The sequence below is a fragment of the Penicillium arizonense genome (assembly GCF_001773325.1).
Source record: "Penicillium arizonense strain CBS 141311 chromosome Unknown PENARI_contig003, whole genome shotgun sequence".
In the NCBI taxonomy this organism is placed as follows: Eukaryota; Fungi; Ascomycota; class Eurotiomycetes; order Eurotiales; family Aspergillaceae; genus Penicillium; species Penicillium arizonense.
In genome coordinates, this window is record NW_019173280.1 from 2,168,772 (window position 1) to 2,195,429 (window position 26,658).

General features: G+C 50.1%; 12 protein-coding genes across 12 annotated transcripts; 5 read left to right on the forward strand and 7 right to left on the reverse strand.

Moving 5' to 3' along the window:
* Window positions 1–1,581, forward strand: PENARI_c003G12328 (C2H2-type zinc finger protein; the record flags this gene model as incomplete). The annotated part of the gene is made up of 4 exons (XM_022628852.1): window positions 1–741; window positions 803–856; window positions 934–1,119; window positions 1,219–1,581. The coding sequence occupies 4 exons, from the start codon at window positions 1–3 to the stop codon at window positions 1,579–1,581; spliced, it is 1,344 nt and encodes a 447-aa protein (XP_022491630.1).
* A 1,153-nt stretch (window positions 1,582–2,734) lies between these two features.
* On the reverse strand, window positions 2,735–5,552 carry PENARI_c003G11415 (NCBP1 family protein; the record flags this gene model as incomplete). The annotated part of the gene is made up of 7 exons (XM_022628792.1): window positions 2,735–3,585; window positions 3,636–3,817; window positions 3,868–4,763; window positions 4,816–5,083; window positions 5,138–5,244; window positions 5,336–5,430; window positions 5,492–5,552. 7 exons carry the CDS (start codon window positions 5,550–5,552, stop codon window positions 2,735–2,737), a joined length of 2,460 nt encoding a protein of 819 aa, XP_022491679.1.
* Window positions 5,553–7,598: 2,046 nt separating this feature from the next.
* On the reverse strand, window positions 7,599–9,132 carry PENARI_c003G05798 (GSK family serine/threonine-protein kinase; the record flags this gene model as incomplete). Its single annotated transcript, XM_022628401.1, has 7 exons — window positions 7,599–7,732; window positions 7,792–7,996; window positions 8,047–8,240; window positions 8,313–8,661; window positions 8,725–8,808; window positions 8,864–9,036; window positions 9,087–9,132. The coding sequence occupies 7 exons, from the start codon at window positions 9,130–9,132 to the stop codon at window positions 7,599–7,601; spliced, it is 1,185 nt and encodes a 394-aa protein (XP_022491293.1).
* A 2,876-nt stretch (window positions 9,133–12,008) lies between these two features.
* On the reverse strand, window positions 12,009–13,204 carry tom40 (TOM complex pore protein TOM40; the record flags this gene model as incomplete). The annotated part of the gene is made up of 3 exons (XM_022628854.1): window positions 12,009–12,116; window positions 12,173–12,820; window positions 12,893–13,204. The coding sequence occupies 3 exons, from the start codon at window positions 13,202–13,204 to the stop codon at window positions 12,009–12,011; spliced, it is 1,068 nt and encodes a 355-aa protein (XP_022491999.1).
* A 625-nt stretch (window positions 13,205–13,829) lies between these two features.
* On the forward strand, window positions 13,830–16,102 carry PENARI_c003G05228 (bifunctional fructose-2,6-bisphosphate 2-phosphatase/6-phosphofructo-2-kinase; the record flags this gene model as incomplete). Its single annotated transcript, XM_022628364.1, has 11 exons — window positions 13,830–13,843; window positions 14,018–14,206; window positions 14,263–14,298; window positions 14,355–14,452; window positions 14,502–14,671; window positions 14,720–14,800; window positions 14,859–14,966; window positions 15,014–15,133; window positions 15,189–15,563; window positions 15,621–15,797; window positions 15,851–16,102. 11 exons carry the CDS (start codon window positions 13,830–13,832, stop codon window positions 16,100–16,102), a joined length of 1,620 nt encoding a protein of 539 aa, XP_022492089.1.
* Window positions 16,103–16,198: 96 nt separating this feature from the next.
* PENARI_c003G06801 (ubiquitin-related modifier 1) lies at window positions 16,199–16,647 on the reverse strand (the record flags this gene model as incomplete). The annotated part of the gene is made up of 3 exons (XM_022628471.1): window positions 16,199–16,316; window positions 16,363–16,527; window positions 16,586–16,647. 3 exons carry the CDS (start codon window positions 16,645–16,647, stop codon window positions 16,199–16,201), a joined length of 345 nt encoding a protein of 114 aa, XP_022491347.1.
* A 181-nt stretch (window positions 16,648–16,828) lies between these two features.
* Window positions 16,829–19,309, forward strand: PENARI_c003G11031 (Elongator subunit ELP2; the record flags this gene model as incomplete). The annotated part of the gene is made up of 2 exons (XM_022628761.1): window positions 16,829–16,957; window positions 17,018–19,309. 2 exons carry the CDS (start codon window positions 16,829–16,831, stop codon window positions 19,307–19,309), a joined length of 2,421 nt encoding a protein of 806 aa, XP_022491577.1.
* A 240-nt stretch (window positions 19,310–19,549) lies between these two features.
* PENARI_c003G00178 (putative ABC transporter) lies at window positions 19,550–20,452 on the reverse strand (the record flags this gene model as incomplete). The annotated part of the gene is made up of 2 exons (XM_022628009.1): window positions 19,550–20,265; window positions 20,317–20,452. 2 exons carry the CDS (start codon window positions 20,450–20,452, stop codon window positions 19,550–19,552), a joined length of 852 nt encoding a protein of 283 aa, XP_022491558.1.
* Window positions 20,453–20,698: 246 nt separating this feature from the next.
* On the forward strand, window positions 20,699–22,141 carry PENARI_c003G09342 (tRNA dimethylallyltransferase; the record flags this gene model as incomplete). Its single annotated transcript, XM_022628657.1, has 2 exons — window positions 20,699–20,749; window positions 20,816–22,141. The coding sequence occupies 2 exons, from the start codon at window positions 20,699–20,701 to the stop codon at window positions 22,139–22,141; spliced, it is 1,377 nt and encodes a 458-aa protein (XP_022491508.1).
* Window positions 22,142–22,362: 221 nt separating this feature from the next.
* PENARI_c003G11271 (DXO/RAI1 family decapping nuclease) lies at window positions 22,363–23,915 on the reverse strand (the record flags this gene model as incomplete). Its single annotated transcript, XM_022628785.1, has 9 exons — window positions 22,363–22,523; window positions 22,576–22,875; window positions 22,932–23,102; window positions 23,156–23,259; window positions 23,311–23,318; window positions 23,372–23,399; window positions 23,463–23,494; window positions 23,545–23,787; window positions 23,841–23,915. 9 exons carry the CDS (start codon window positions 23,913–23,915, stop codon window positions 22,363–22,365), a joined length of 1,122 nt encoding a protein of 373 aa, XP_022491723.1.
* Window positions 23,916–24,298: 383 nt separating this feature from the next.
* Window positions 24,299–25,530, forward strand: PENARI_c003G02376 (protein GET4; the record flags this gene model as incomplete). Its single annotated transcript, XM_022628166.1, has 4 exons — window positions 24,299–24,342; window positions 24,395–24,651; window positions 24,746–24,898; window positions 24,950–25,530. The coding sequence occupies 4 exons, from the start codon at window positions 24,299–24,301 to the stop codon at window positions 25,528–25,530; spliced, it is 1,035 nt and encodes a 344-aa protein (XP_022491821.1).
* Window positions 25,531–25,625: 95 nt separating this feature from the next.
* PENARI_c003G01095 (uncharacterized protein) lies at window positions 25,626–26,237 on the reverse strand (the record flags this gene model as incomplete). The annotated part of the gene is made up of 3 exons (XM_022628077.1): window positions 25,626–25,726; window positions 25,775–25,843; window positions 25,898–26,237. The coding sequence occupies 3 exons, from the start codon at window positions 26,235–26,237 to the stop codon at window positions 25,626–25,628; spliced, it is 510 nt and encodes a 169-aa protein (XP_022491645.1).
* Window positions 26,238–26,658: the final 421 nt, after the last annotated feature.

The window sequence follows — 26,658 nt, forward strand, 5'->3', positions numbered from 1 at the left end:
ATGGAGACTGCAGAACCAGTGTCTTACGAGTTCCCCGGCCATGCTGTGGGTGCGTTTGCACACAGGCGCCCGATAGACTTGACCCTGAGCCAGAACATCCCCTTCTACTCGCATCCTACAACGGCTTCATACTCGTTGCCTTACCAGGCAGCGAATGGTCTGCCCTACAACTATGGTCATCCCGTGGGCCATGCACACTCGAATCCATACCAGCATTACTTCGTCCCTAATCAGCATCACCCGGTTCAGCATCAACCACTGCGTCTTACGACGGAGCCCCAGCCGTTGCAGTCTCTTCCCCAGATCCGCCCTGCAAAGAACGCCATCAGCCAGCCTGCAAAGTCTCCTACAGACCATGATTCCGGGATGCAGCCCACGGGCGCTGGCCACAGTTCCCCGGATGGTGCTCACGAGACGAAACCAAGCCCTTCTGACATCGCATTCTCGACAAATGTGGATGTCCTGATGAAGGCAATCCAGGCAAAGCACAGTTCATCACCGCACCAACAGTCTCTACCACCCCTTCAACACCTGGCGCCTGCTTCCCAGGTCTACCCCATGACCACGTACCCGGTAGCCTCGCCCACGCCACCCCGCTACTACCTGGGCAGCGAAGGACAATTATCTCGCTCTGGAAAGAAGCGTAAGTATACCTGCACGCTATCCGGCTGCGGTAAGAGCTTTGCCCAAAAGACACACCTGGATATCCACATCAGGGCACACACCGGGGACAAACCATTTGTGAGTACTCATTACAGGATCAGCGGGTGGGATCATCAACTAACCGAGGTGGATTTGGCAGATCTGCAAGGAGCCCTCGTGCGGCCAACGCTTCTCGCAGCAAGGCAACCTCAAGGTAAGCACCGCCCCCTCAGCTGGAAAGCTGACGCACCATGCGACCGTGACACACGAGGCAAAGAGACTAACAGGCAGCCAACTTTCAAGACCCATCAGCGGAGGCACACAGGTGAAAAGCCCTTCCAATGCGAAGAATGCGGCAAAAGCTTTGCGCAGCGAGGCAACGTCCGCGCCCACAAGCTCACTCATCAACGAAAAAAGCCATTTAATTGCCTCCTGGATGAGTGTGGCAAGCAATTTACCCAGCTGGGCAACTTAAAGGTAAGCAAGTTCTCGGTTTCATTTCCTGGGGTTCAGTGTTCATAGATGTATATGTCTCGACTTTACATGAATCCAAACTAACATATACCCCTTAAACAGTCCCATCAGAACAAATTCCACGCCGCCACACTGCGAAATCTCACCCTCCGCTTCTCGCAAATCGGCGAAAACGGGCCCGTGAACCCAGGAGACCGCGAGCTGTGGGAATACTTTGCGACATTATACAAGAACAGCAACAAGGGTATCAAGGGCCGAGGCAAGGACCGGCGAATCTCCATGACGAGACGATCTGATGGCTACGGCTCTATGGATCGAATAGCCTCAGTTGAATCCGAGGAGGGCTCTAGCAAGATGATGCGTCGCGAGAGCTTTGAGGATAATATGTCTGCTTATAATAGCTCCAGCAGTGATGGGGGCGATGCTGACCAGTACTATATGGATCGGAGGGTTCATTACTCTTGATGTCCTTGACCTCAGTCTATACCTCGTCTGGTTTGTGTTTTGAGCATCATCGTCAAAACGCCCGACTTCTAATCTCAGGCCATTTTCGAGCGGGTTTTTGATACTCTCTATGTATAACCCCTTTGATTCCCACTTCTATTTCTTGTTGATTCCCCCTGTGATCTGGTTTCCATCCCTAATCCTCTGCGTTCACTCTGTTTTTAATTTTATTTTGGATATGCGAAAAGCTGTATACTCGACAGTGCCGATTCCCATCTTGACACACTGCGGGTTTCATTTCCTTCTATGTGTCGGTTGTTCTCTTTCATTCAAGGCTCAGGATGTATATGATTCACGAGGTACAGTTCTTTCATGTATGTATTCTAGCTGATCTTTGGTCTTGGGATATCCCGTTACCAGGATTGTCTTACACTGTTTGAATAAAAAGGGGCCTCGGGAAGCACATTGGTTCTATCTTTTCGATCTGTCTACATGAAGTATTTTAATAATTGGCCATTAGATTCCTCCCTTGCAGATGTGAGCTGTCAGCGTGTGATGACACAAGTTTGTATTCCGTTACTTTTTTTTAGGCCTGTACGACATTTCAGCACGAGGTGCAGTGTCTTTCTTTTCTTTTTTTTCCGGCAAAGTCGCAAGGAACATGAACCAGTTATCAGATTCAGCCCTGAATATGAGAAGTCGGAGACGAGGCCGATGTGTATAGGCTTGACGTCCGCAGCCAGACAATGTTTAGCTGGCTATCCTTCTTTACGTTGCAATATACTGATAGCCCTTGGATAAATATGAGGCGCCGCCCTGAAAGGTTACTTTAGCATTATATTCTCATAACCACTCTCGGGAATGGCCAAAAAAAACAAGGTTGGAATTCCGCCGTCTTGATAGAGTAAGAGTATCCCAGGAAAATGTATACGCTTAACATTAGTATAAATGCCTGGATGATAGCTTCAAGAGAGATCTTTCATATTTCTGTCGAAGGGCCTGACTTTAGAAAAAAACCCGGAGTTAAGTATACAATACAGAGTAGGAAAGGTAGAAAAGACAGAAGAAAATAACTCTTCAGGGCGTAAATCATCGCATGACACAACAGAGATTAATGCGAGAGATCAACATATTCCAGTTGTTACCTGCAGGTAAATGAAGTCATGTACTGACTCTACTGCCCATCAGCATCGGCAATGTCGAGATCTCCACCCGCAGCATTTTCCCGCTCAGGAGCAACAGTTCCAAGAGGAGTAGCATTAGCCAAGGCATCGGTGATAAAAGTCTCTTCGACCGCGGCCTTCCTGCGGAACACGCGGAGCCAGCGACGGCCCCATTGGCGGATAATGGCATCTTCAGGCAAATCACCGCTGCCGTCACCGCGCTCCATCTGCTCGTCGTTGCTTCCAGCAGCGACGGAGACAATAGAGTCCTCGATGAACTTGAAGAGGGTCTGCATATCGGCACGCTCACGGACCAGAGTCTCGTCGATGGCGGTCAGCTGGGGCTCGTAGAGACCGGGCTGGGTGCGAGCAGCGACGATCTGGCGCATGCGGTTGGTGACCTTTCCGACGGTAGCGGAGATCATCTCGAAGATGTGGGCCTTGGAGAGGATGGTTCCGGCCGCGATGGACTCGGAGAGGGCCCACTCAAGGACGGAGAGAGGGCTGAGGATTGTGTAGTTCAGCAGCTTGTCGATGATGTTGATGGCGATGCCGGGTTGGTCGGCCCAGTACTCCATGACCGAGGTGATGATCTGGCAGCGGGCACGAGGGGATTCGGTGCCGAGGGCCAGGAGACGGTCTTTACTGCGTTCGATGCATGACAAGACATGAGAGAGGGATTTGGAGCCGACGAAGCAAAGAGAGGTGACAAATGCGTCTGTTGAGGGAACCTTGGGGTCTTCGACGCCTTGGCTCTTAGCTTGTTCTTCGATGGCGGCGATCACGGGCTGAATTTCTTCATCTGTGGCCTTCTTGCGGATCAGTTGCATGATTTCCTGTCCTTCTTTAGAGTATGGAGTCACTGGATGTATGTTAGTGACTAATACCTTGAAATGTTCAAGAGGTACCTACTGTCAGAGGAATATTTGAACTCAGGAGTATCCTTCTCTTTGCCTGGCGTGATTAGCTTAGGGTAAGGCTCCGGGAGAGTCCCCTTAATGCGCTGAGCGAAGCTCAACCGAATCTCCTTGTCCAAAGCGCCGGTGATGAACGACATCCTTGGGTCAATGGCAGGCAGATCGAGGTCGTCAGCCCTAAAAGATGTTAGATGATTTGATGGCCTTGTAAATTCGAGTCAACTTACCATTCACTCCATTTCCAGGTGAAGCCGAAGTTGCTCAGATGGTGAGCGAACCAATCGAGGAAACGATTGCTCAACTCCAGATCCATCGTCTGCAGACTGTTATACAAGAATCGGATCGCACGACCCAAGCTGGGTGCAATTGCCGCCGGAGCAATCTTGCAGCACTCAGTGAGAAGGGAATGATAGTAAACAAGTTTGTGCTCTGCGGCTGGCAGCTGGAATAGCTGCGAAAACACAGCATCCACAGCCACGTCCTCTGGCTTCCAGGCCCGCTGTTCTTCTGGGATGTCGCGCATTCGGTCGAAAGGCGTGGCACGCTTAATGAATGTGTAAGGAGTGAAATAGCAGTCGAGATCTATCAGGAACTTGGCCGTGGCAACACGGTTGAAATCAAGAAGGTTGATAGTATCAACCAGTGCATCTCTGATGAGTGACGAAGAGATGTCCGAGGTCGAAGGCACGGTGTCGATTTCTTGGTTGGCATACACCGAAAGGTAAACCTCCGGGAAGAGAGGGTGTGGGCCGTTTGGTACGGGGTTGGGCACAGTAATTTCAGGGAAGGGGACCTTGTTCACAGACTCAAATGACTTGAGCTCATCGGTCTCACTGTCGCTGATGTCTTTCCAGGGACGAGGAAGACACTTAAGCTCCCAACCCCGGCTGGCCTCTCCTTGGAGCTGGGATTGCATCAGGCTGATAATACTGGATCCAGCTGCCGACTTGTCCTCCTCGGGACTGAATGTGTTGACAAGATCAACGAGAGCGTGTGGTGTAGACGCAATGATATCGGTTTTCTCGAGGAGCGCGGAAGCCTGAGCTTCGAAGCCGGTAGCCGGGGAAAGCATCACATAAGGAAGGGTGAACTGAATGATCTTCACAAGCTCGAGACCAAGAAGCTAAAGCACCGTTAGAAGAGTTCCATAATCATAGGTCAATGGATCGACTTACATCCTCCGAAGAAGCAGTCTGGAGATCGACGGCACGAGCGAACAGCTCCTCCAAGAGCGGGAAGATACCTTCACCCTCATAGACCGGCTGCAGGATACCCAAGAACCGGATGAGTAGCTTGACCTCACGCCATGCGCCAGTATCAATGTATTTCTGCAATGCCTCGCCGGCCTTGCTCAAAACCTCCGAACCAAGCTCAGGCTTCAGACTGTGGGCGACCAAGACAGCACCGGCAATAAAGGGAATTTTCATGGGTTGTTCAAGGACGCTGCACAGACCTAATTAGCAAATGCAATATCGAATTGAATCCACCAGCACATACAGATCAAGGGAGATGTTGACAAAGTCGCGGCGAATTTCCTCGTCGTCATAGTTCTCGGAAACGGTCTTCGCGATGCTTTGAATATCATCTTCGACTCTCCGAGCAGCCTATGAACGAACGCACAGCGTTAGCACAAGCAATCCAAACCAGTAGAGCGCAATGCGCGCGAGCAATTGGAAGGGAAAAAGAGAAGCATACCGACTCCGCAATGGTCAACAACTGGCGCCGGACCTGAACAAACAGCGGCTCTTCATATCTGCGGCGCTGGGGACGGCGATCGAAGTCATCGTCATCTGTGAATATCGCGGGCGGAGTCAGCCTATATGAGAAGCATGTTGAAAGCGCGTCTCTCACCTCTGTAGCGACGTTTGCGCCCACCCCGGTAGCCTTGGTTTCGGCGGTCGTTTTCGGCCATTGTGGGTCAACTAAACGATCCGGGAGTCCAGATGCTGAAGAAACAGTGGATCTGTCAAGGGAAGTTGGCAAAGCGAGGGTGACAGCTTGAGAGCTTGAGGTAAATGGGGGAGCTCGGAAGGGGGGAAGTTCCGACCCGGGTAGGACTACGCTAGCCCGATTTATTCATCCTGCCTGACTCGCTTTGTTTAGTATTACGATACTAAATACTACTGGGAACCCTTTTCGTACCCCTATGATCTATGATCTCTTGAACAGGCCCTTATATGCATTGTCTCGGCCAAACATCCAGCTACATGTATGCTGATAGGGGATTTTACATGGGGATTTTGGCCGTTATGTTGGCCAGTTTGTTACATTTCCAAAACTAGGGGACGATAGTCATCACCCATCCTATATTCGTACCTCCTAGGTCAGATGTACTTGCGCTGAGCCCTAACTAAACTTGCATATGCTCTTATACTCTCGACTAGATGATTGAGGGATTGGACCCACGTTAGAAAAGAAATTTAGGCCCATCAGCAATTCAATAGCTGGTCTATAAATCGACAGTCACGAACGACAGACCCAGCAATGCACAAATACTTATATCTATCAGCGCCCCAATCCCAAGACTTGATCTCCCTCTCTGCATTTTCAACTCTGATCTGAAAATCTTCGCTCTTGTCGGCGTCGGATTCACCTACCTTGGTATTTCGCAGCTTGCCGCGAAGGATGTAAGAGGACATTAAAAGTCAGCTCGTTCCATCGTCCGTATCTCCTGGTGACCGCGTAGGATGGGGGAGCATGGGAGAATCCATGATCTGTTACTCTGCCCAAAACACTCTGGAACTCAGAAGCCAGTAGTGCACAATCACTAGAGGAATATCACAGTGAATTTGTTGATTTGCTTACTAGAAGAACTACGGGATCTCCACAGCGCCACAATATCTGCTACCCCCACTCCACAACAGGGACATTACTGACAGCTAGAGCGTTCCTTGACCGGACGGTGGGCGAGTGATGTTGTTCCTGGTTGAAGGTTGTGTGGCTCTTCTGGGGTGGTGTGTCCATCTGTCAACGCGAGTGAATGCAGCTCAGGTAGTACATCTTGGAAAGTATGGTCTTGTGAAGGTATGTATGGAGAGGATGAGATCTTGTGTCGTTATTACTAGACTAGAACGGTAGTCACCCCAATAGCGCGTGGAATATCATGTGCGTAGCTACTATTCATGTTGACATCAAAGGGCGTGGTCTAGACAGTTTCCTGTGAGGGCTGTGTTGCGTTTTATCAGGGCTTGTGTCCTAGTCAGCTCGTGCCTACACTTCTCTACAGTGAGAAGAAAATGGTCTGCTGGAGAACTGGAATGGCATATAGCTCATGGCCGGTAAGTCGGAAGGACCGGGGAACCAGCCGAGCCCGATGAATCTGATACAAGGATATTGCGAACAAAAAAAAAAAAAAGAAAAAAAAGGTCAACTGCTGGGACACAAAGGGAAGAACGAACGGGGTTTCTAGCGCTGCAAGTCGAAATATTTGACCATAACAGAGAAGGGTCCTCCCTGAGAACTGTGTATCCAAAGAAATCCTCAAGATCTCTGATGCATTTGTGGGAGATTCTCCCCTGGGGTCGACATATCGGCTGGCTTGCTGCGTCTGGGGGTTCTTCTCCCTCGACCGATGAAACTGTGCAGTCTCCGATTCCACAAAGGCAGACATGCACAGAAAGGGTATCACTTTTTCCTCCCGAGAGCTGTCTCAGACACCTCAAAATAAAACTCCAGGCCATGACCTCCCATTGCGTGAAAACCATCAGCCCCCCCAAAGAAACATAGTTTCCCCATTAAAGGATGCACTTTTACCACATTTCCACACTACATATTTGCCCAAGTTCCACCACGTCTACCCGAGGTTGAGGTGAACAAACCTAAGCAAGCCTAGGCAGGACACTCAATTCAGGGCCCACTCGAGACACGATGAAATTTGATGGACAGGTCATCTTCCCATGCACAATGCAGATGGCGGCACAATGGATGTATCCCTCGCGGAGGGCACACAACGGTTATCTCAGTCGAGGTGTGCGATCATTTCCTCCTTGGCGAGGGGTTTGAAAGTGTCGAGACCGAGGCCGCGAGCCTCGAGTGCTGGGCGAGCGTGAGGGGGAATCAGCTGGTTGTTGAGTTCAGGGGCAATGGAGAGTTCTATCGCATCATTAGTATATTAATTTTGCTGTACTTTGTTGTCAACTTGACTGTCATACCATGTCGTGAGAAGTCGAACAGTGCGGGCAGGTCCTTGGAGGGGTTGTTGTGGTGGCGGGAATCCGGTAGCCGGGTGTTCGGGTCGCGGAGCTCATCGAAGAAGGGGTGGCACATAGCCTCAACCGCCGACAACCGTTGCGTCGGAGTGTATTCCAGAAGGGCAGAGATGAGGTCGATAGCCTCCGGGGGTGCCTTTCGGAAAACCTTAAATGGCGTCAGTACCATCGCACAGACCAAGCACGGGCGGAAAATACCTTGTTGAAGGGATGAGGTTTGATCTGAGGGAACTTGTGCTCCATATAATTGGGGTTCATGGTGCGAATCTGTTCCCGGGTGGGTGTGCCCAAGACCTTGATAATTTCCACGAGCTGGTCAATGCCTGATTCACCAGGGAAGAGGGGTTGCCCCAGCATCAACTCTGCCATCACACAACCAGTCGACCAGACATCTAATAAAGAAAGAAAAACGCACGTTAGATGATAATAAACAAAAATTTGGGGGATGAAAAAGGAATATGTACCGATCTTTGTTGTGTAGTTGGTTGCACCAAAGATCAACTCAGGCGCCCGGTAGTAACGAGAGCAAATGTAAGAAACGTTGGGCTCATTCTCGATCAGAATCTTGGCGGAACCGAAATCGCAAAGCTTCAGGATACCAGTGTTGGGATCCAGAAGTAAGTTTTGGGGCTTTATGTCACGATGGCAGATACCCTGGGAGTGGATGTATGCCAGCGACCGGAACAGTTGGTAGATGTACAGCTTCACCTCCAGCATGGGCATCGTAGATTTGAGCTTGTTGAAGTAACGCGATGCGCGGTAGACGGTCTCTGGGACATACTCGAGGACAAGGTTGAGGTAGACTTCATCTTTCTGTTGAGGGGGAAAATCGGTCAGCCCACGGAACGGGGGTTACTATGGGGGTCCACAACATACCCTGTCGCCGTTGGAGTAGTAGAAGGCCTTGAGTTCGACGATGTTGGGGTGGCGCACAATCCGCATAATCTGCAGCTCACGGTTCTAAGAATGAAATGGTTAGTCACAGTGAAACGGAAGCTGTTCCACGATGCCGTACCTTGAAGCGCTTATCCTGGAGGACTCTCTTGATGGCAGCATCTTCGCCGCTGGGAGCCATCTTGGTCTGGAACACGACACCGAAGGAGCCATTGCCGACAATCTTACACTGTGTGTAGGAGATCTCTTTGGCTTCACCGGTCAGTCCATCCTGGACCTTCTCCTTGATGACCTCTGCGAGGACGGTTAGCTATGGCCATTGAGCAGCGACGAGGAGACCTTACCACCCATGCGCAAGCTCGGGAACAGCCCGGGCCGACTTTGTGACATCACGAGAAGATGGGAGGGGAGGGTGTTTGAAGGTTGTAAAGGTCAAGAAGGGCCGTTTTGGGGAGGGGAGAGGGGGAGTGGAGTCGAGAGGGGCGGGCAAGAGGGAAAAAGGCCAAGAATGTTGTAGAGGAAGAAGAAGAATGAGGGAAAGAGGTGGGCAACTGGTAGGAGAATGATTAACCAATAAGAGGGAACTGACGGAAGGAGTAAAATTGCGGGTTGAACGTTTCCCCTGGGGTATTAACCAGATGCCCACCAACTGAACCACCAAAAATAGGCAAAGAAAAGATGATGTCGGGTGACCAACTGTGATTTTCTCTGGAACTCTCCTGATTGGTCAAATCGACTTATTCGTCTCGTGACGTGGTGACGCTTGGACCAACCATACCATACCATACGGTTACCGTATGGTAAGTATCTCACCTACATATTTACTTCCCATCTACAGCTAGACTCAACATACTTCAGATAAGTTAACTTCAGACACGTAGGAGCTGACTCTCGGCCCGATGAACCTTCGGATTCCCGGCTTCTTCGGGGGTCCCTTGGTATGTCCCTCTAACCCAATGTCAGGGGAATACATAGTTAAGGGGAACCTAGCTATGTATATCCCAAGAATGTCAGTCTCACAAGCAAGTACCCGACTCGTCAGGTACCAGATCCTGGCCTAAGGCTGCGGTCCAGCCGTTTCCTAAACTTGGCCCTTGCGCAGTAGATGCACCTGGCTCAAAAGGTTAACGTTGAGGGTTGAGAGCCAAGCTTGGTATGGTATTGTTTCGATGACAATACAGTATCCTAGATATGTAAGATGGCGATCAACATGTCGACGTTGACTCCATTAACTTAACTTCTACTTAAACTTATACCAATACCTTATATATATTCATTCTAGCTACCTTGTAGACATATCAATTGACACTACATCCCATGCTTGCAGTAAGCTATGACATCACCAGATTTTACTCCCACCTGACCCGATGAGGGGCTGTGGCATCGGAATCGCCACAGCTCTAGCTGTCATGCGACTTAGACCTTGCCTCTAACCCTCACGGGACAAATGACGCCTCAAAGGTTCTGGCGAATTGAATTGGCCAAGGATTCGAAATCCATGCTGTCATATCCAGGACCATGCACCAGTACCACCATGACTACATTAATCGGGATTCCGAAGGGCTGATCGGGTCTCGGCAATGCAGAAGCTACAATATGCTCAGTCGATTGCCGAGTTCTATCCTATTTCACTATTTCACTAGTGAAGACATGAACACATTCAACATATACATCCAATCCGCTGTATACTGTATGCAGCAAAGTGATAGCTCAGTCTTACATAGCCGTAGTACCGACGTGGTACGAGGCCCAGGATGCGGTGCCGAAAATGGTTCCTGGCCCAAAAGCCCATCCCGTTGGCATTGGCATGATGTTTAAAATATGCATATGCAGAAGGAATGTCTCTAATCCGGCATGGATGGAAGCAAGGAACGACATTTCTCTGTCAGACACGTGGGCTATTAAGCTCCCAAACAACTATGCTACACTGTACCTGTACGGCCTTCCCGAGGAATTCGGGAATGCAGTAGATATGCGAATCACGTCGAGTCTATTGGCTATACTGGATTGAAATCGAGATTCCCATGCCATTTCCACGCTAGATCTGCCATAACCAAATCTAAAACATAATAGGTATATGGAAATACAATACTACGCAAATACCGGAAGCGAAAATGAGCCGTTTGACCCCACACACTCTCGGGCCCCTTAGGGAAATGAACTCGGGAATAGTTGAACACTACTCTTCCAGGTAACTCCATAAGCGAACAGGGAACATGATGTCACAGTGGAAACTGATAGACCATACATGTCTCAAGTACGAACCCAAAGCGCGGGACTCCCAATGCCCAGCCCAGACCCAGCCACACCAGAAGCAGCGACTTCTGCAACTAATGCAAGGCCAAGGTTGAGGTTGAGGGGCCATGGATGGAGTTAGTGGCTGACCCCAACATCGCTCTGGACCTTTGTCTCGCTTTGTTTTGCCATACCGTGTACAGTGGACATGTACCGGAACATGTACGGACTGTATGCTGTGGGACTATAAAACCCATTTTACCGAGAAACTTCAATAGTGGGGAAAGAGATGGGTTAGAAGAAGATGCATAAGACTGGAGTCTTTCGTTGGGTACGTTTCTCCAGTGTCCACCAGGGTGGAACTCGCTTTGAGGCATATCTTGCCCGGTCACCGCTTTGGGTTATGCAGGCAATTTCTTTGTCCGCCTTAGGATGTATCAGATGTGCGTCGACCAGTAGACCAGTAGACATGGTCTGGCTTTGTATTGACTGTGAAGGATTTGGCTTTGATGCAGGTTGCATCTATTCTTGGAACTATATGATAATCACGGAATTGAAAGGAGTGAAGATTTAATTCCTGACTAATATTCTAATTCTGTTGGCAATATAAACGCATCCTTGTATAACGATTCATGATAACGTAGATTACAATAGATTCAGGTTTCAAAACTTGTTTTACATTGGCCCGTCTATGATGCGAAAACATACCAGAGCTCTCCGCAGGCGCGGCCATGCCTCACTATCCCAAGACCCAAAACACGGCCATTGCACGAAATGAACTGGGGAAGACAGACCACTCCAAGCAGTCAGAGATGCAGCACCGGGTGAAATCAAAGAAACGCAGTGTGAATCTATACAAAAAATATTTGAATCTCCATGGCGCCAAACAACCGCCTGCACCAGTAACCCAGATTCAAAGGATATACCGAAGAGACATCATATGTCGTTCCAGACGATGGAGAGGAAGAACTACTAAAACAGGGGGGCGAAAGAGTTATTATCTCGAGGGGTTAGAAAGAGGAGATGGCTCCTTAGAAAGGAGGAGGGATCATGGCGGCGGGGTCAGCCTTCTCCTGCTGCTCCATCAGGTCCTCGCCAGCAAGCTCCAGGGAAACAGCGAGACCGAGCTTGGCGGTTTGCTAGAACAACAAGTTAGCATGAGGTTGCTGAACAGGGATACAAATTTCATGCTTACCTTAGGGTGATCAATCTCGCCAGCGAAGGAGAGAGAGAGAGGCATGGCGATGCGCTTCTCGAGGAGACAGCTGACCTTGCCGGCGCTATCGACCTGGGCACGGAAAGAGGAAGCGCGGAAGTCGTACTTGGCACCAATGGCAGTGGTACCGTCACGGGCAGGGCCGCCCATCATGAGAGCAGCAGGAGTAGGGGCAAGTTGGAGGTTCATGTCAATACCGGCTTCAACGCGCTCGGACAGCTTGCGCCAGTAAGTGGCATTGAAAGTGCCCTGAGCCTGGAGCTGAGCGGTACCGATCCAGTCCTCACCCTTGTACTTGGCGGAGTAGGAAAGAGCAGTCTCAGGGCGAGCGGTGATACCCTGTCGTTGCCAGATAGCCTCGAATCCGAGGGCAAGGCCGGGGGTGATGGACTGCAGGTAGCTGCCGACGAAGATACCGGTCAGACCGCCCTCGAGGCAAGACGGATTGAAAGCCTTGAGGGAAGCAGAGAAGTCGCGGCCAGTGTAGTCGTTGTCGATCTGAATCAAACCTTGGGCACCACCGTTCATGACCTGAGCGTTGGTCTTGGTGACAAGAGCCTGGTTCCAGCGGTAGTTGGCGACGGCGGCGAGGGAACCGTCACTGCCGAAGTTGCCCTGCATGAAAACCTATTGGGAAATTTATACGTTAGGTACTGAGACTACGGTTTCTCCGGAGCAGAGATATCATCAAATTCTTACCCTGGGGTTTCCGAACATGGCAGAGAAAGCGTAGGGAGGCAGGTTGCCGGAGCCGCCCATGGAGAACGCGTGTGAAATTCGGAACAGAGGGGACATGCCGAAGACCTTGGTCAAGTCTGCGCGGAGACCGGAGAACATGAAGTTGGTCAACAAAACATCCTTCTGCACCTCACGAGCGAGGTTATCGACCGTGCCGGGGTTGGGCAGGTTGAGCATTGCTCTGCGATCGGAGAAGGAGTTGTAGGCATCGCTGAGGGCTGCAGCGGCAGGGTTGTCTGTGACAAAGGCTAGGGATGATGTGAAGTCGGCCATTTTGGAGAAATGTGATAATCGTTGACAAGGATATTAGGTGTCGTCACGCGAGGTCTGTCAAGACTCGAGGGAGGGAATTGGGAGGAAAAAAAGAATTGAGACCAGCCCGAGGATCTGGGACGAACAAACGTCTCAGATGACCTTGATAAAATAGCTGTAAAGGGCTGTGTCTGATGCGCTCAGGAGATAGTAAGGGAAGCAATTCAAGACATTTCGGAGCTGTGAAAAATGCATGTCACCTGTTGCGTCTTTGGTCTCTGCCGTCCACCGTCAACTCGGGCCTTCCCGGTTCATTCCAGAGTAAAGAGAATAACTTACATGTACAGGGGTATGAGATCGAGTTCTGTATGATTGATCTTGTTTCTTCTGAAGAAAGTGATTTGAGTCGGATTTGTTGGGTTGGCTGTTTGCATATAGCAACCTGAAAGACAAAGCCAACAAGCATATCGTCCCAGTTCACCGGGCTCCACCTCATACTCGATCGATTGCCTATACCGCCTCTTGTCGTCTCTTGATCCTTGCTTTCTCTTTCTTCTTGAGACTCGATCTCTGATATCTCTGAGTCACTTACCGTCCTAGGACATTGAATAGTTAACTTTGTGATCTTCCTTCACCTCATCCCACCATGGACACGTTACTGTAAGTTTGCCCCCCCCACCATGTCTTCATGGAACTTGTTTGATGCATATGCTCTTGCCTACCCTCGAGGCTAGAGACATGAACGTTGCACTCACCATTTGCCGTTGTTGGAGAAGTTGAACCTTGAGCGAAGCTTCCCAGCTTGTTTGTTGGACCGGGACTGACATCGTACAGCACCGCTGAGATCGTGGCCAACTCCCCACAGTTTCGACGCAAGTCCTCCATTTTTGTCGATGCTATCCATGACCTGCCAGAAAAGGCAGATCTTGCGCCGGCCCAGCTGTACAGCACGGAATCCGGTCGACTTTTCCATTCGGGTCGCATTGTGATCATTACTGTCGGCTTACCCGCAAGAGGTAAAACGTATGACGATGGCCCCAATTGCGATTGGCCTTGTTCAAGGAACTAATACCTGGTAGACATATCTCCGTAGCTTTGGCTCGGTATCTGCGATGGTACGTTTTAATCCTGCCCATTTGGATATTACCAAAACATACTGATGTAATGATAGGCTTGGTGTCAAGACCCGAATCTTCCATTTGGGTGACTACCGTCGTGCCACGATTCCATTTGGCGAAGATATGCCAGATGATTATTTCTATGTCAATGGTGTGTATGGTATTTTTGCTTGCAGTGACGGTACTGACATCTTCTGAAGCAACGGCCAAGTCGGTTCTTCTGCGCCAAAAGATCGTGAGGAAATGTCGAGAAGACATCTACCACTTTTTGAACCATGAAAATGGACAAATTGCTATCTATGATGCCGTCAACCCACTTGCTTCCGGACGGCGCTCGTTAGCCAAGGAGTTCGCAAAGCATGATATTGAGGTAAATCTGACAGGCCGTATTCCCGTGACAGTGGCTGATTCGTACTAGACCCTGTTCATTGAGTCCTGGTGTGACGATGAGCGCATCATTGAAGAGAATGTTCGCAGGGTCAAGATTTCCTCCCCTGATGTGAGTGTCTTACTATTGATGCTGTCTTTCCAAAGCAAGTCCTAACCTTCTCGGCCAGTACGTCTCATGGAGCTCAGAAGATGCCGTGAAGCACTATTTGAACCGCATCTCTTCTCGCATTCCCCAATTCCAGACAATGGAGGAAAAGGACTTGAATTACATCAAGGTATGTCCGATTTGCTTTCTCATAGTGCCCGTACTAACCATGAACAGATGATTAATGCTGGCGAGAGACTTATTGTCAACAACCGAAGCTTTGGCTACCTCTCTAACCGTATAGTCTTTTATCTTCTGAATCTTCACATCAAATCGCGACGGACTTACTTTGCTCGAGTAGGTCATACCCTGCCGATGCGCCTTTCACACAAAATGCTCACATACTATCTAGGCTGGTGTTTCGCTAGAAGCAGACTCCTACAAAGCTGATGCTTCGCTGTCAGAGCAAGGTGAAGACTACGCTAAGAAAATGACGGCACGTCTGCTGGCTCACCGAGAAGAAGAGAAGCGAACAATGATTGAGCGAGGAGAGACCGGCTATGAGTCACGACCTTTGAAGGTCTGGACCTCTACACGACGCAGGACAGTGGAAACCGCAAAATACCTCTACGATAACGGCTACAAGGTTCGACAAAGGTCCCAATTGAGCCAGTTGCATCCTGGTGTCTGCGAGCAGATGTCCGAGAGGCGCATTCGAGCTGAGTTTGGAGATGAGGTAGCCAAACATGAGCTTGATCCTTACCACCACAGATACCCCCGTGCGGAGGTAAGCATTACCCTAGACTTGGAAGGGAATAGGTGCATTGCTGACGATTCTCACTAGTCGTACCATGACCTAGCTGTCCGCCTTGAGCCAATTATTCTTGAACTGGAGAGAGAACAAACTGATCTGCTCATCATCGCACACGAAAGCGTTCTGAGGGTTTTGTATGGTTATCTCATGGCCTGCAATGCTGCGGACATTCCATTCCTCGAATTTCCTCGCGATGAGATCATTGAGGTAAATTGACATTCGAACCTGTCATATTCTCCGAGCTCACCACAACTATTTAGATCATCCCTGAAAGCTATCAGAATGAGGCCCAGCGGATCCATATCCCTGACCTCCCTGAAGAGATCATTCCAGCGTCTCCCGAGGACCTGAAGATTCCCGTACCCCCGAGCGGTGTTGTTTCGCCAATGCAGGGATTGGGTAGCCCAGAAGGCCAGGGGACCCCACAGAGCGGTTTCCGAACGCCGAGTGGCATCCGAACGCCCCGTGAACCCGAAAGGATCTCACAACAGCACGTCGAAGACGTGGTCTAGGTGATGTCCCATAGTCCCGCGTGGTAATAGAGCACCCGTATTTTTAGAGTTCTAGCCTGCTCTTTCTAACAACATTATTGCGAAACAATCCCATCTTTAACCACCATGTAAAGTCGAGACAAAGACAATGTTGTCTCCCTGTTGCAGTTCATATGTTTCCTCGCCTTCGAGTTCCCAGTCGGCATCGTTGATGAGGACGAGAATGCCAGGTCGTCTGTGAAGGGCGTTAGCTATGTTAAATAAGGTATCCTAGCACATACACATTGTCCTCCATGATAAACATGTCTTTCCTCTGATCCTTCATGAGGTTGTCGACCAAGTATTTAAGCAAGTATGAGATGTTTGGCCGACTGCCATCCTCTAATTGAGGAGGCAGAACGACCTTATGCTTGCGCTCATTCCCAAAGAGCAGTTCTAAGCCGCCACTGTATAACCGGTCAGCAAAGTCAATGTATTCATTCAATGGAGGAGTGCTTGACGCACGTAAACTCGACGGTGATGGGAATTGGGATGGCACCCTGTATCGTAGCTGAAGAATCGGCCATGGCAACAGTAAAGGAGAGAAAGAGAAGTTATAGCAACAAATATGGGAAGAGAGAGAAGGTGATGGAGGGGCTAGGTGGAGACAGAAATCCTTATCGATAAGCCCCAGCGCAAAGAACTTGCGGATTGTCTTCAACTTCTTCTACAGACGACCATAAAGGATCTTAGGTCCTCTAATTCGCCATGGTCGTTGTCACCACCGATTATATTAGCGTTGGAGGAAATAGGCACCCTGGTGCTGCGCAGTGGGATGTGCAGACAGGCGTGTTGGCCTTTGGTGCGGACAACAATGTCGCTCTGTGGGATCCTCTAGTAGGTCCATTGAGAATCGTCGAGCGTCGAGAGACAAGAAGGAGCTGACATTTATCAAAGGACAAGCATGACCGTGGTGTGTATGCTCTACTGGTCGGACACACCGACAAAGTTAGCGTCGTTCGATTTTACACATGCCCCTCCTCTGGAACGAGATTTCTCATAACCGGCTCCGTCGACCGCACGATACGGGTATGGCGAATGGAGTATGCCGAGACGCGCAATTATATCCTCGCAGCTACCCTCGAGGGCCATACGGGCTCGGTGAATGCGATTGCCGTTACGGAGGGAACGGACCTTATTGCATCTGGTGCGGCCGATGGAACGGTTCGCATCTGGAGAATCAACGCGCAGGATGAACTGAAGTGTGACCTGATCGAAACAATTACTATGACACCACGGTACTTTCCGCTTGCTCTGTCGTTGCAGGGACTCGAAGGCCACTCGGACTCACCTTTGGTATTGGCTATTGCTGGTACGACGACCAAGGTGCAAATTTATGTTTCGGAAACCTCCGTTGGCAAGCCTGAGTTTAAGCGCCGTGCTACTCTTGCGGGACATGAAGCCTGGGTCCGGGCTCTTTCGTTCACCCAGGACAAGCAGAGCAAGGAGGGCGATATCCTGTTGGCATCTGCTAGCCAGGACAGATATATCCGTCTTTGGCGGCTGCACCGGGGTGAGGCGAATGATCCTGCTCCAATTGATGAAGCCGATCCTCTGCTAGGAGGCATGGAGCCCACGCTATCGAACAAGGCCCATGAATTCGAAGCGCAGGGCTCGAAGTACTCCATAACCTTCGAAGCTCTTCTCTTCGGAAACGAAGATTGGATTTACACTACTTCATGGAACCCTGATCCTGCACGGCAACAACTTCTCTCCACGTCCGCTGATAACACCGTCACGATCTGGGAACAAGATCAAGCATCGGGTGTCTGGATGTCCGCAGAGAGAATGGGAGAGATCAGTGTTCAAAAGGGATCCACTACCGCAACTGGTAGTGCTGGTGGTTTCTGGATTGGTCTTTGGTCACCAGATGGAAAGCAGGTAGTGAGTCTCAGTCGCACAGGCAGCTGGAGAGTCTGGCGACAGGAGTCAGACTCGGACCTCTGGGCGCAGAAGTTCGGCATTTCAGGCCATGTGCGCTCAGCCAACGGCGTTCAATGGGATCCCACTGGTGGATATCTACTCTCTACCAGTGCTGACCAGACCACACGCCTGCACGCTAAATGGCTGCGGGAAAACATCGGTTCATGGCATGAGTTCTCTCGTCCCCAGATTCACGGTTATGACCTGAACTGTATCGACACACTGGGCCCTTCGCAGTTTGTTACGGGCGCGGAAGAAAAGCTTCTGCGCGTGTTTAATGAACCTAAGCCGATTGCTGACCTATTGGAGAGACTCACTGGATTCAAGCAGTCGAATGGCGAGAGTCTACCAGACACAGCTGAAATTCCAGTATTGGGTCTTTCAAATAAGGCACTCGGCGATGAGGCCCCAGTGGAAGAGGAAGATGAACAGGAAGCGAAACCAGAAGTGCCGTCCGCTTCTGCCTCCTTGGCTGTCAACCACCCGCCTTTGGAAGACCAGTTGTCTCGTTATACACTGTGGCCAGAACACGAGAAGCTCTATGGTCACGGCTATGAGATTTCGGCAGTGGCTGTCAGCCACGACCGTAAGCTCATTGCCACTGCTTGCAAGGCCAGTTCTATAGACCACGCAGTCATTCGTCTGTACGATACATCAGACTGGCATGAAATCAAGCCTTCTCTCACCGCACACTCCTTAACCATCACGGACCTCTCATTCTCCGACGATGATCGCTACCTTCTCAGTGTTGGCCGAGACCGACAATGGGCTATTTTCCAGCGGAGTGATGCAGAGCCAACCACATATACCAAACTGACCGCAAACCCCAAGGGTCACTCTCGTATGATCCTGGGTGCAGCCTGGGGCCCGGTCACCAAAGACCATGTTTTCGCTACATCCGGTCGTGACAAATCCGTGAGAATCTGGCAAAAGTCTGAAGAGACCTTTGTTTGCAAGACGACCGTGGCCTTGACTTCAGCAGTCTCAGCTATTGCTTTCTTGCCCGTCACATACAAAGGATCGTTCATTCTTGCTGTGGGCGAAGATACCGGCGTCATCTCCATCCACCGAATCGTCGCAGACACCCTTGAAGCACAGCAAATTGTAACAATCGAGAAAGAAGTCTCTCCCTCACGGGCGATTACTCAACTATCGTGGCGGCCAGTGCCGACCGCCGATGTGGACAGCAGGGATCGATTCGAACTGGCAGTCGCAAGTGAAGACACGTCCACGCGCATATATGCTATCTCGAACATGCTCTCATGATTTGTAAATACAAAAACAAAATCTTCTTAGCTCCCCCCCCCCTACCCCCCTTTATGAGTCATGATGGTTGAAAACTCCCAAGTGTTGAATAGATCCGCCTGTATATCCAGATGCCAAAACATAAACCCCGACCATGACTTGTGGTTGAACCCTATAAATGTTGAACGGCTTATAGTCCAAGGACTCCCTGCATAGTTGAACCGATAAAAACATCAAAAAAGCAAATAAGTAAATATCCGACTATATCGGAGCCGCTTTCTCCAAGCCATAACCTCCAATCCCCTCAAGAGACTGGTAGGTCTTGGCCTGATTACCGCGCCCATTGCGAGGCCCTCTAGCCTGCATATCTTCCTTGAGCCATTTAAGAACCAACTCTCCAAGCCGGCTATTCTCCGAGGTCCACTCAGGTACCTGTTCATGGAATGACTCAACAGTACCAAATGCCTTAACCTTACCCAAATGCATATGCGCCAGATGAGTAGGCCACTGCGCAAGGTTATCCAAAATATGCGTAGCATAAACAATAGTGCAAGGACGAGTCTCCGTCTCACGCTTGAGGAAAGCGAGGAAGTTACTCCGAGACAAAAGATCCAAGTCGACAGTAATCTCATCAAGAAGCAGAACCTGCCAGGGCCGCAACAAGCCCATGGCAAGCTGAACGCGGCGGCGTTCACCATCTGAGACGGCATGCATGCGCCAACGCAGATCAATGTCGAGGATATCGATTAGCTCGTCCCGTCGCTCTGGGAAGGCGTTGCCGCCTACAGAGGCTAGGAGTGTTGGCACGTCGATATCAGTGCGGACAATGCTGTTCAGTACCCACTCGACGCCGAGGTAGGTGACGCCTTCCAAGGTGTCCTTGAAGGGGTCCTTGCCACCTACGGCGATGGTGTCATTGGGAGCAAGGCGCTTCCCTGACAACAGGCGGAGGAGTGTGGTTTTCCCCGCTCCGTTTGCTGTGTGCTTGGTTAGTCTTTGCTGTTTGAGAGTGCATGGGATTCATTTACCGCCAATAAGTAAGGTGCGGCTTCCAGGGGGAAGACTCATTTGTACATTTTCCAGGCCATCGGAGCCATCTTGGAATTTGTATGAGAGGTTTTGGACCTCAATGCCCGGAAGTGGGGTGGAATTGATGTCCGCCATGTTGATAGGAAGAACAGGTGAGTCACACAGCGAACAGTAAATGGGAAGAGGAGAAGTAGAGAAAGGAGTCCGAGTCAGAGGGAAGAGTATCTAGACTACATTCATACTAGTAGAGCCTTGTGGTGTGAGACACGGATGAGGTAAGGTAACCCGCCCGATAACGATAACGTCTTTTTTCTCCCAACTTCCTCATGTTCGCGCATCGGTATGCTCTCTGCCCTTCGGTCTATTGCGCATCGTCGAGCAATGGATCCTCTCATAGCTGTTGTCGGTGCTACAGGGACAGGCAAGTCCAAGGTAGGAGACAGAACACCGCCCCCCCGCCAACCTCTTCCACGCGCTGTGACTAATAAGTATAGATAGCTTGCGGTGGACTTGGCCTCCCGATTCAATGGCGAAATCATCAATGGCGATGCGATGCAGATGTATCGCGGTCTACCAATTATAACGAACCAGATCCCGGTCGATGAACGAAACGGCATCCCCCACCACCTACTCAGCTGCATTGATCTCGACGCCGAGGCATGGCGCATAGGAAACTTCAAGCGAGAAGCACTACGACTTATCGAAGATATCCGGTCGCGTGGCAAACTACCAATTCTTGTTGGCGGCACACATTATTACACCCAAGCGGTCCTGTTTAAAGACCAGCTCGTAGGCGAGGGAGCGGACGAAGAAGGCGAACCGGAACCAGGAAAAGAGCTCGAGTCGACCTCGCAGAAATGGCCGATTCTGGACGCGGAGCCTGAAATCATGCTGGAAAAGTTGCGCGAGGTAGACCCCGTCATGGCTGCCCGATGGCACCCTAGAGATGGGCGGAAAATCCGGCGGTCATTAGAGATCTACCTAAAGACAGGGCGGCCAGCCTCAGAAATCTATAAAAAGCAGATGTCGCAGAAGGAAGAAGCCGTGCAGAAGGAGGAGGGTCTACTTCGATTTAATACGTTGGTCTTTTGGGTCCACGCCGAAAAAAAGATCCTTAATGCGCGCCTGGATGCGCGCGTCGATGATATGGTCGAGCAGGGCCTGATGTGCGAGGCGCAGAAAATGTCGGACTATATACATGAGAAACAATCCCAGGGTGTCGAAGTCGACCAAACGCGGGGAGTTTGGGTTTCTATTGGATTCAAAGAACTGGCGCCCTACTTTGAGGCTGTTCGGAACGGAGATCTTAGCGAGAAAGAGCTTGAAAATCTCAGGCGGACATCTCTCGAATCGATTCGGACGGCCACCCGACAATACGGAACTTCTCAAGTCAAATGGATTCGCAATAAACTGTGGCGCGCACTTTCAGAATCTGGAAAAACACGTTGTTTGTATCTTTTGGACAGCTCCAATGTGAGCGAGTGGAAGAACTGCATCACCGAACCATCGGAGCAGCTTGTCCAAAAGCTGCTCCAAAACGAGCCCACACCAGATCCCAAATCTCTTTCTGAGCTGGCGACGGCTGAGTTCAGTGCAAAGGAAGCACAGGGCAGAGTAAAGGCCCAGACAGAGATTCTGAAGTGCTACACCTGCGACCACTGCAAAAAGACAATGTCTGGCGAGGACCAGTGGAACATCCATATCAATGGACATCCCCACAGAAGGGTGCTCAGGGCTGCAAAGAAGAAAGCACAGCGCGATGCCTATTTCCGACAAAAAGAAATGGAAGAGAAGCAGAGTCATATTTTCAAACCTGACTCATGATTATTGCATTGCATGGGCGGACCGTGGATAGATTAGCGACTGTTGATAGAAATACCCAATTCAAGGAAATAACCGATTCTCCTGCAGGTGAAATTGGCGAAACATTTATAATACAGCTTTCAAAGCAGATTAGACAGATGAAAAGCCTCACTGTCTTTGTCTAATTCAAGTTGAAAATTAGTTCCCGCGAGTAAAAGCACTAATAATACATGAAAGCCGAATTATGACTCCATAGACCCTGTGGCGGTTCGCCAGGCTTTGAACGCAGGCGAGAGGATATCACCATGTCCCTGCTCCTCAACCTGGAAAACCTCAATGACCGAGGATTTCTCCTGTTTTCGAATCCTCCACGTCCCCTCACGGTTGATGGTCTGTTTGAGCCCTGAGAAACATGTCAGTAATGCTATGATTCCCACCGAAGAGGAAATACCCACAGTCCAAGAATGCACCAGCGAAGTTGATACAGATGTTCCCATCCCAGGAGCGCTTGCCGACACTCAGCACTTTTCCTGGAATGCTGGCCGTATCCAGTTCTTCAAGGCTATGGCAGATACCATTTTGATCACGGAATCCCACGATGATTTTGGGCACACCTAGCAAGAAGGATTGAGCCCAGAACTTGAGCAGTTTGCGCTCATACTTGAGCATGTCGCGCTCATTGCGGATTTGAGCCGATGTCTTTAGTTCGACCCAGTTTATGGGTGCTCCTTCTTGTGATGGTTTGCAATCCCAGACTTAACGATGTCAGTACTAACGATGCTCTGTGTCATAGGGGATAGAATAGACATACTGGCATCTACCTCTCCGCCGAGAACCATGCGCGTATTCCCAATTCCGGTGCGGACGACGGAACAATACTGGGCGGCGTTGTTGACGATAACATTCTGGCGATTCTCAATTTCTTCACGGGTTGATTCATCCCATGGCTTGCGGAGTACTGCCAAGTACTCGAATTTGTAGCCTGATATTGTTAGTTTAGCAAAGCAAAGCTTAAGGAAAGCATTTCTAACATACCCCAGTACATCATGAGCTCTTGTGGTGCCATTCCGGGCGGTGATCCTCGCTTATGCTGGAGCTCTTTTTGTAGGTTTTTGTACTCGTTGTTCTCTTCGATGAAACTATCATGAGGTCAGTATTCATACTGTGGTTTTGGTTGATTGAATACGCACATGGTACCCTGCATCCCATGTTAGATCATTGATACTAGTCATTTCGAGATTGATTGCTTACCTGGAAACAAGTTGCGTTCATCTCGAAGCTACAGAAAGCATCGTTGTCAGAATGAAAGCACTGGTGTCAGAAGCCAAAAAGGTATACATACCCATCATTGTTATTAAATGGGGCCGTCAGAATCTGTACATATTGATGAGCATCTGGTCAATCCGCGCGTCGATTCAACACACCTTGGTCATCATCCCTCGCCAAGTGACGATATCAACATCACACTTCTTCTCTGTGGCTTTCTCATGAGCAGCAATGGTATCAAGCAAAGCATCTAGATGCTCATCCGGAGCATCATTGAGCTTTTGGAACGTGTCATAGCCCTGATTCAAGTCTGCCGGCAGAGTAGGCGTGTAGTAATAGGCCATGGATGAATCACCCAGTGAGAAACGGCGCTCGTCATCATATGAGAAGCAGGCGATTTCCTAGGAAGATGTAAGCCATTTGCCTCAGTATTTTAACATTGCGCTTGACTCACCTTTGGCCGCCGGATGGAGGTATTGGCACCGCCGAAGCGGTGCAGGGGTTGGATGTCAAAGCTAGACCTGTTCATGATTATTTTACACACTATTGTGTCAAAGGCATGGTCAAGGAGAAAGAGAGATGGGCTCCTCTATAAAACACGGCCAAGCTAGGCGTATAGTCGTGCGGGATGCGCGTACCCGCGGTGGTATCCCTGGCCGGAAACGGTGCAGTATAACAAATAGAGCCTGGCCCAACTAGAGACAATAGCATCAATAGGAAATACAAGAAGCGCAGTACATGCAAGATATCATAGATGAGGAGATGACGGAGGAGATGTTCTCTGGGCCGCGTCCCCACCAAATCTCAGCCAACTCCCCGCGAACGTTCTTGCACTGCGCCATCTGCTTCATAGCGTCGTCCAATACGTCTTGATTTCTTTCGATTCTCAGCGACTGTACTTCTGACCTGATAATGTCATCCCGCATCGATAAGACGATCGCTCGACAGCGAGAAAAGTGAGAATCCCAGGTCATTCGCCTCAAGAGTGTCTCTGACAGCATTCCTTAGGATCGCCTCCGGTGCCTACTACGAAGCTCACCAGCAACTACGTGTTATTGCCGTCCGGTACATCAAGCAGTCCAACTACGATGCCGCTGCAGAAATCTTGGCCGGCGGTGCGAAGGAGCTATTGAAGGCCGGTGCCCAACAGGGTGCTTCGGCAAGTGGCGGTGACTTGGCGATTATGTTGGTGCTGGAGGTTTACAACAAGGCAGAGTGGGAGATCGCAGGTGGTAGTAACGATACGGAAGGTCGTTCCCGCAAGAGTGAGTCGATCAAGAGTGTCCGTTGGCCAATTTGACCAGCTCAGGTGTTGCATACAGAGGCAACATTGCTAACTTGTAACTTGCAACTCTACAGAGCGTCTGATTGAGTTGCTGCGCGAATTCCCTTCAGAGGAGCCTACACGAAAGAGGTTTATTCAGGAAATGATTGGATGGAGTGGAAAGTTTGGACCATTGGAACGGGGAGACCCAGAGCTGCACCACGCTGTTGGTTCAGTATACGCTGAAGGTTGGTGATTATGCAAAAGGAAGCATTGATTGGATTCTAATCTAGCCTCAGACAATGAGCCCTACGATGCCGAGAAACATCTCGTTCTGGGAACCTCCGAATCCGCAGAGACCCTCGCAAAGCTCGAGTACGAGTGGTACACCAACGATGAACCACACACCGCCGCCATCTATGCATCGCGCGCAGTCTTCCCATATCTCCTCACCGGCAACATCCGCAGCGCCAACAAAGCCCTGCTCATCTTCACCTCGCGACTTTCCACAGCCAACCCTTCCCTCGGTGTGCAGGAAATCAGCAGCGCCAGTTCCGATGCCCGGGTCTACCCTGCCCTCCCGTTGCTGAACTTCATCAGCTTGCTGTTGTTGACCATCCAACGCGGAAGTGCTGATCTGTTCAAGCAGCTCACTGCCCACTATGCGGCACAGATTAAAGACATTGGCATCTGGGATGATGCTCTGACTCAGATTGGCGAGCAGTATTTCGCCATTAAGATTCCCCGGCAAGGAAACCCCTTGATGGATATGATGGGCAGTATGTTGTTTGGAGGAGGCCAGGGTAATGCCGGTGGGAGACCACAAGCCCGAGCTGCGAAGAAGGTCGAGTCACCGCCTTCAAGCATGGAGCTTGATTAAGGCACCCAAAGTGCTCTTGCGACAGACATTTGCAGTGATCATACCCAAACTGATAGTGTAATGAAACCAAGATACATGCCATATGCTGGTCCGATCTAGTTCAAAAACGAGTCCTTCTCAGGCTCAAACATCCAATTATCGTCATCCAATGAGGCTGCCTTTTTGCGTAGGCTCTCGTTCATTATGTTCAAAATCTCTGCTTCGAATTAGCACATACTTGGGGATCAAGGCCTAGAACACTCACCGTCAGGCTCATCACTCGGCACTCCATCGCGATGCCGAATCATCATTTCCACCAGATCAGCCTCGTACTCTGTACCAAGTGTCAGTAGACTCAACATAAACAGACCAGTCCATTGTCACATACTCTCTTTCTCCCGTCCACTAAGCTCCGAGGAATCAAAGGCCTCAGCCTCAAGTTCGCCCAATTCTTCCCCATCCTCCCCAATCAGAGGCGGCGGCAACGTCGGAACCTCGAGCTTGTAGCTCCCATTCTTATCCCTAACCACAATCTCCTTATTCTCCACAGACTTCAAAGGCCGCACAGAGGGGCCCGAATCCGAGGATGTAGGCTTTAGCCGGTGCGAGGGCCGGTTCGCAAGGTTGCTTGGGTTTGGAGGGACCGCGCCATTGGGAGGTCCTGCGGAGGCAGGTCGGCGGCTGAGGTTTCCATGGAAGAGGTTGCGCCGGACAGAGTTCGGCCCCATCATGTTGCTGGCTTGTTTGCCCTGGGGTCGCAAGGGGTCTGTCTGTGTTTGTGTTCCGGTGGAGATTGTAGGTGCGGGGTGGCGGCGAGTGATACAAAGAATAGGATAGTTGGAGGTGTCGATAAGGATAGGTTTAGGTTGCGCGAGTCAAGGCTTGTATGATGGAGTGTACTGAGTCATTTCATAGACTCTGTAGGTGAGAATAAATGTTGTTAGGGGGATGACAGGAAGAATGGTGCGGAATGGAGTAGAGAATAGTATAACGTCGAAGTACCAGACACATAGGGATTGACGTCTGATTAATTAGCAGTATCTGACAACTTTATCCTATAGACTACTATTAAGTGGATAACTACAAATAACTAAAGCTAAATACAACCAAATCGAATATAAATCACATCTTCGTGTTTCTAAGTGTTGA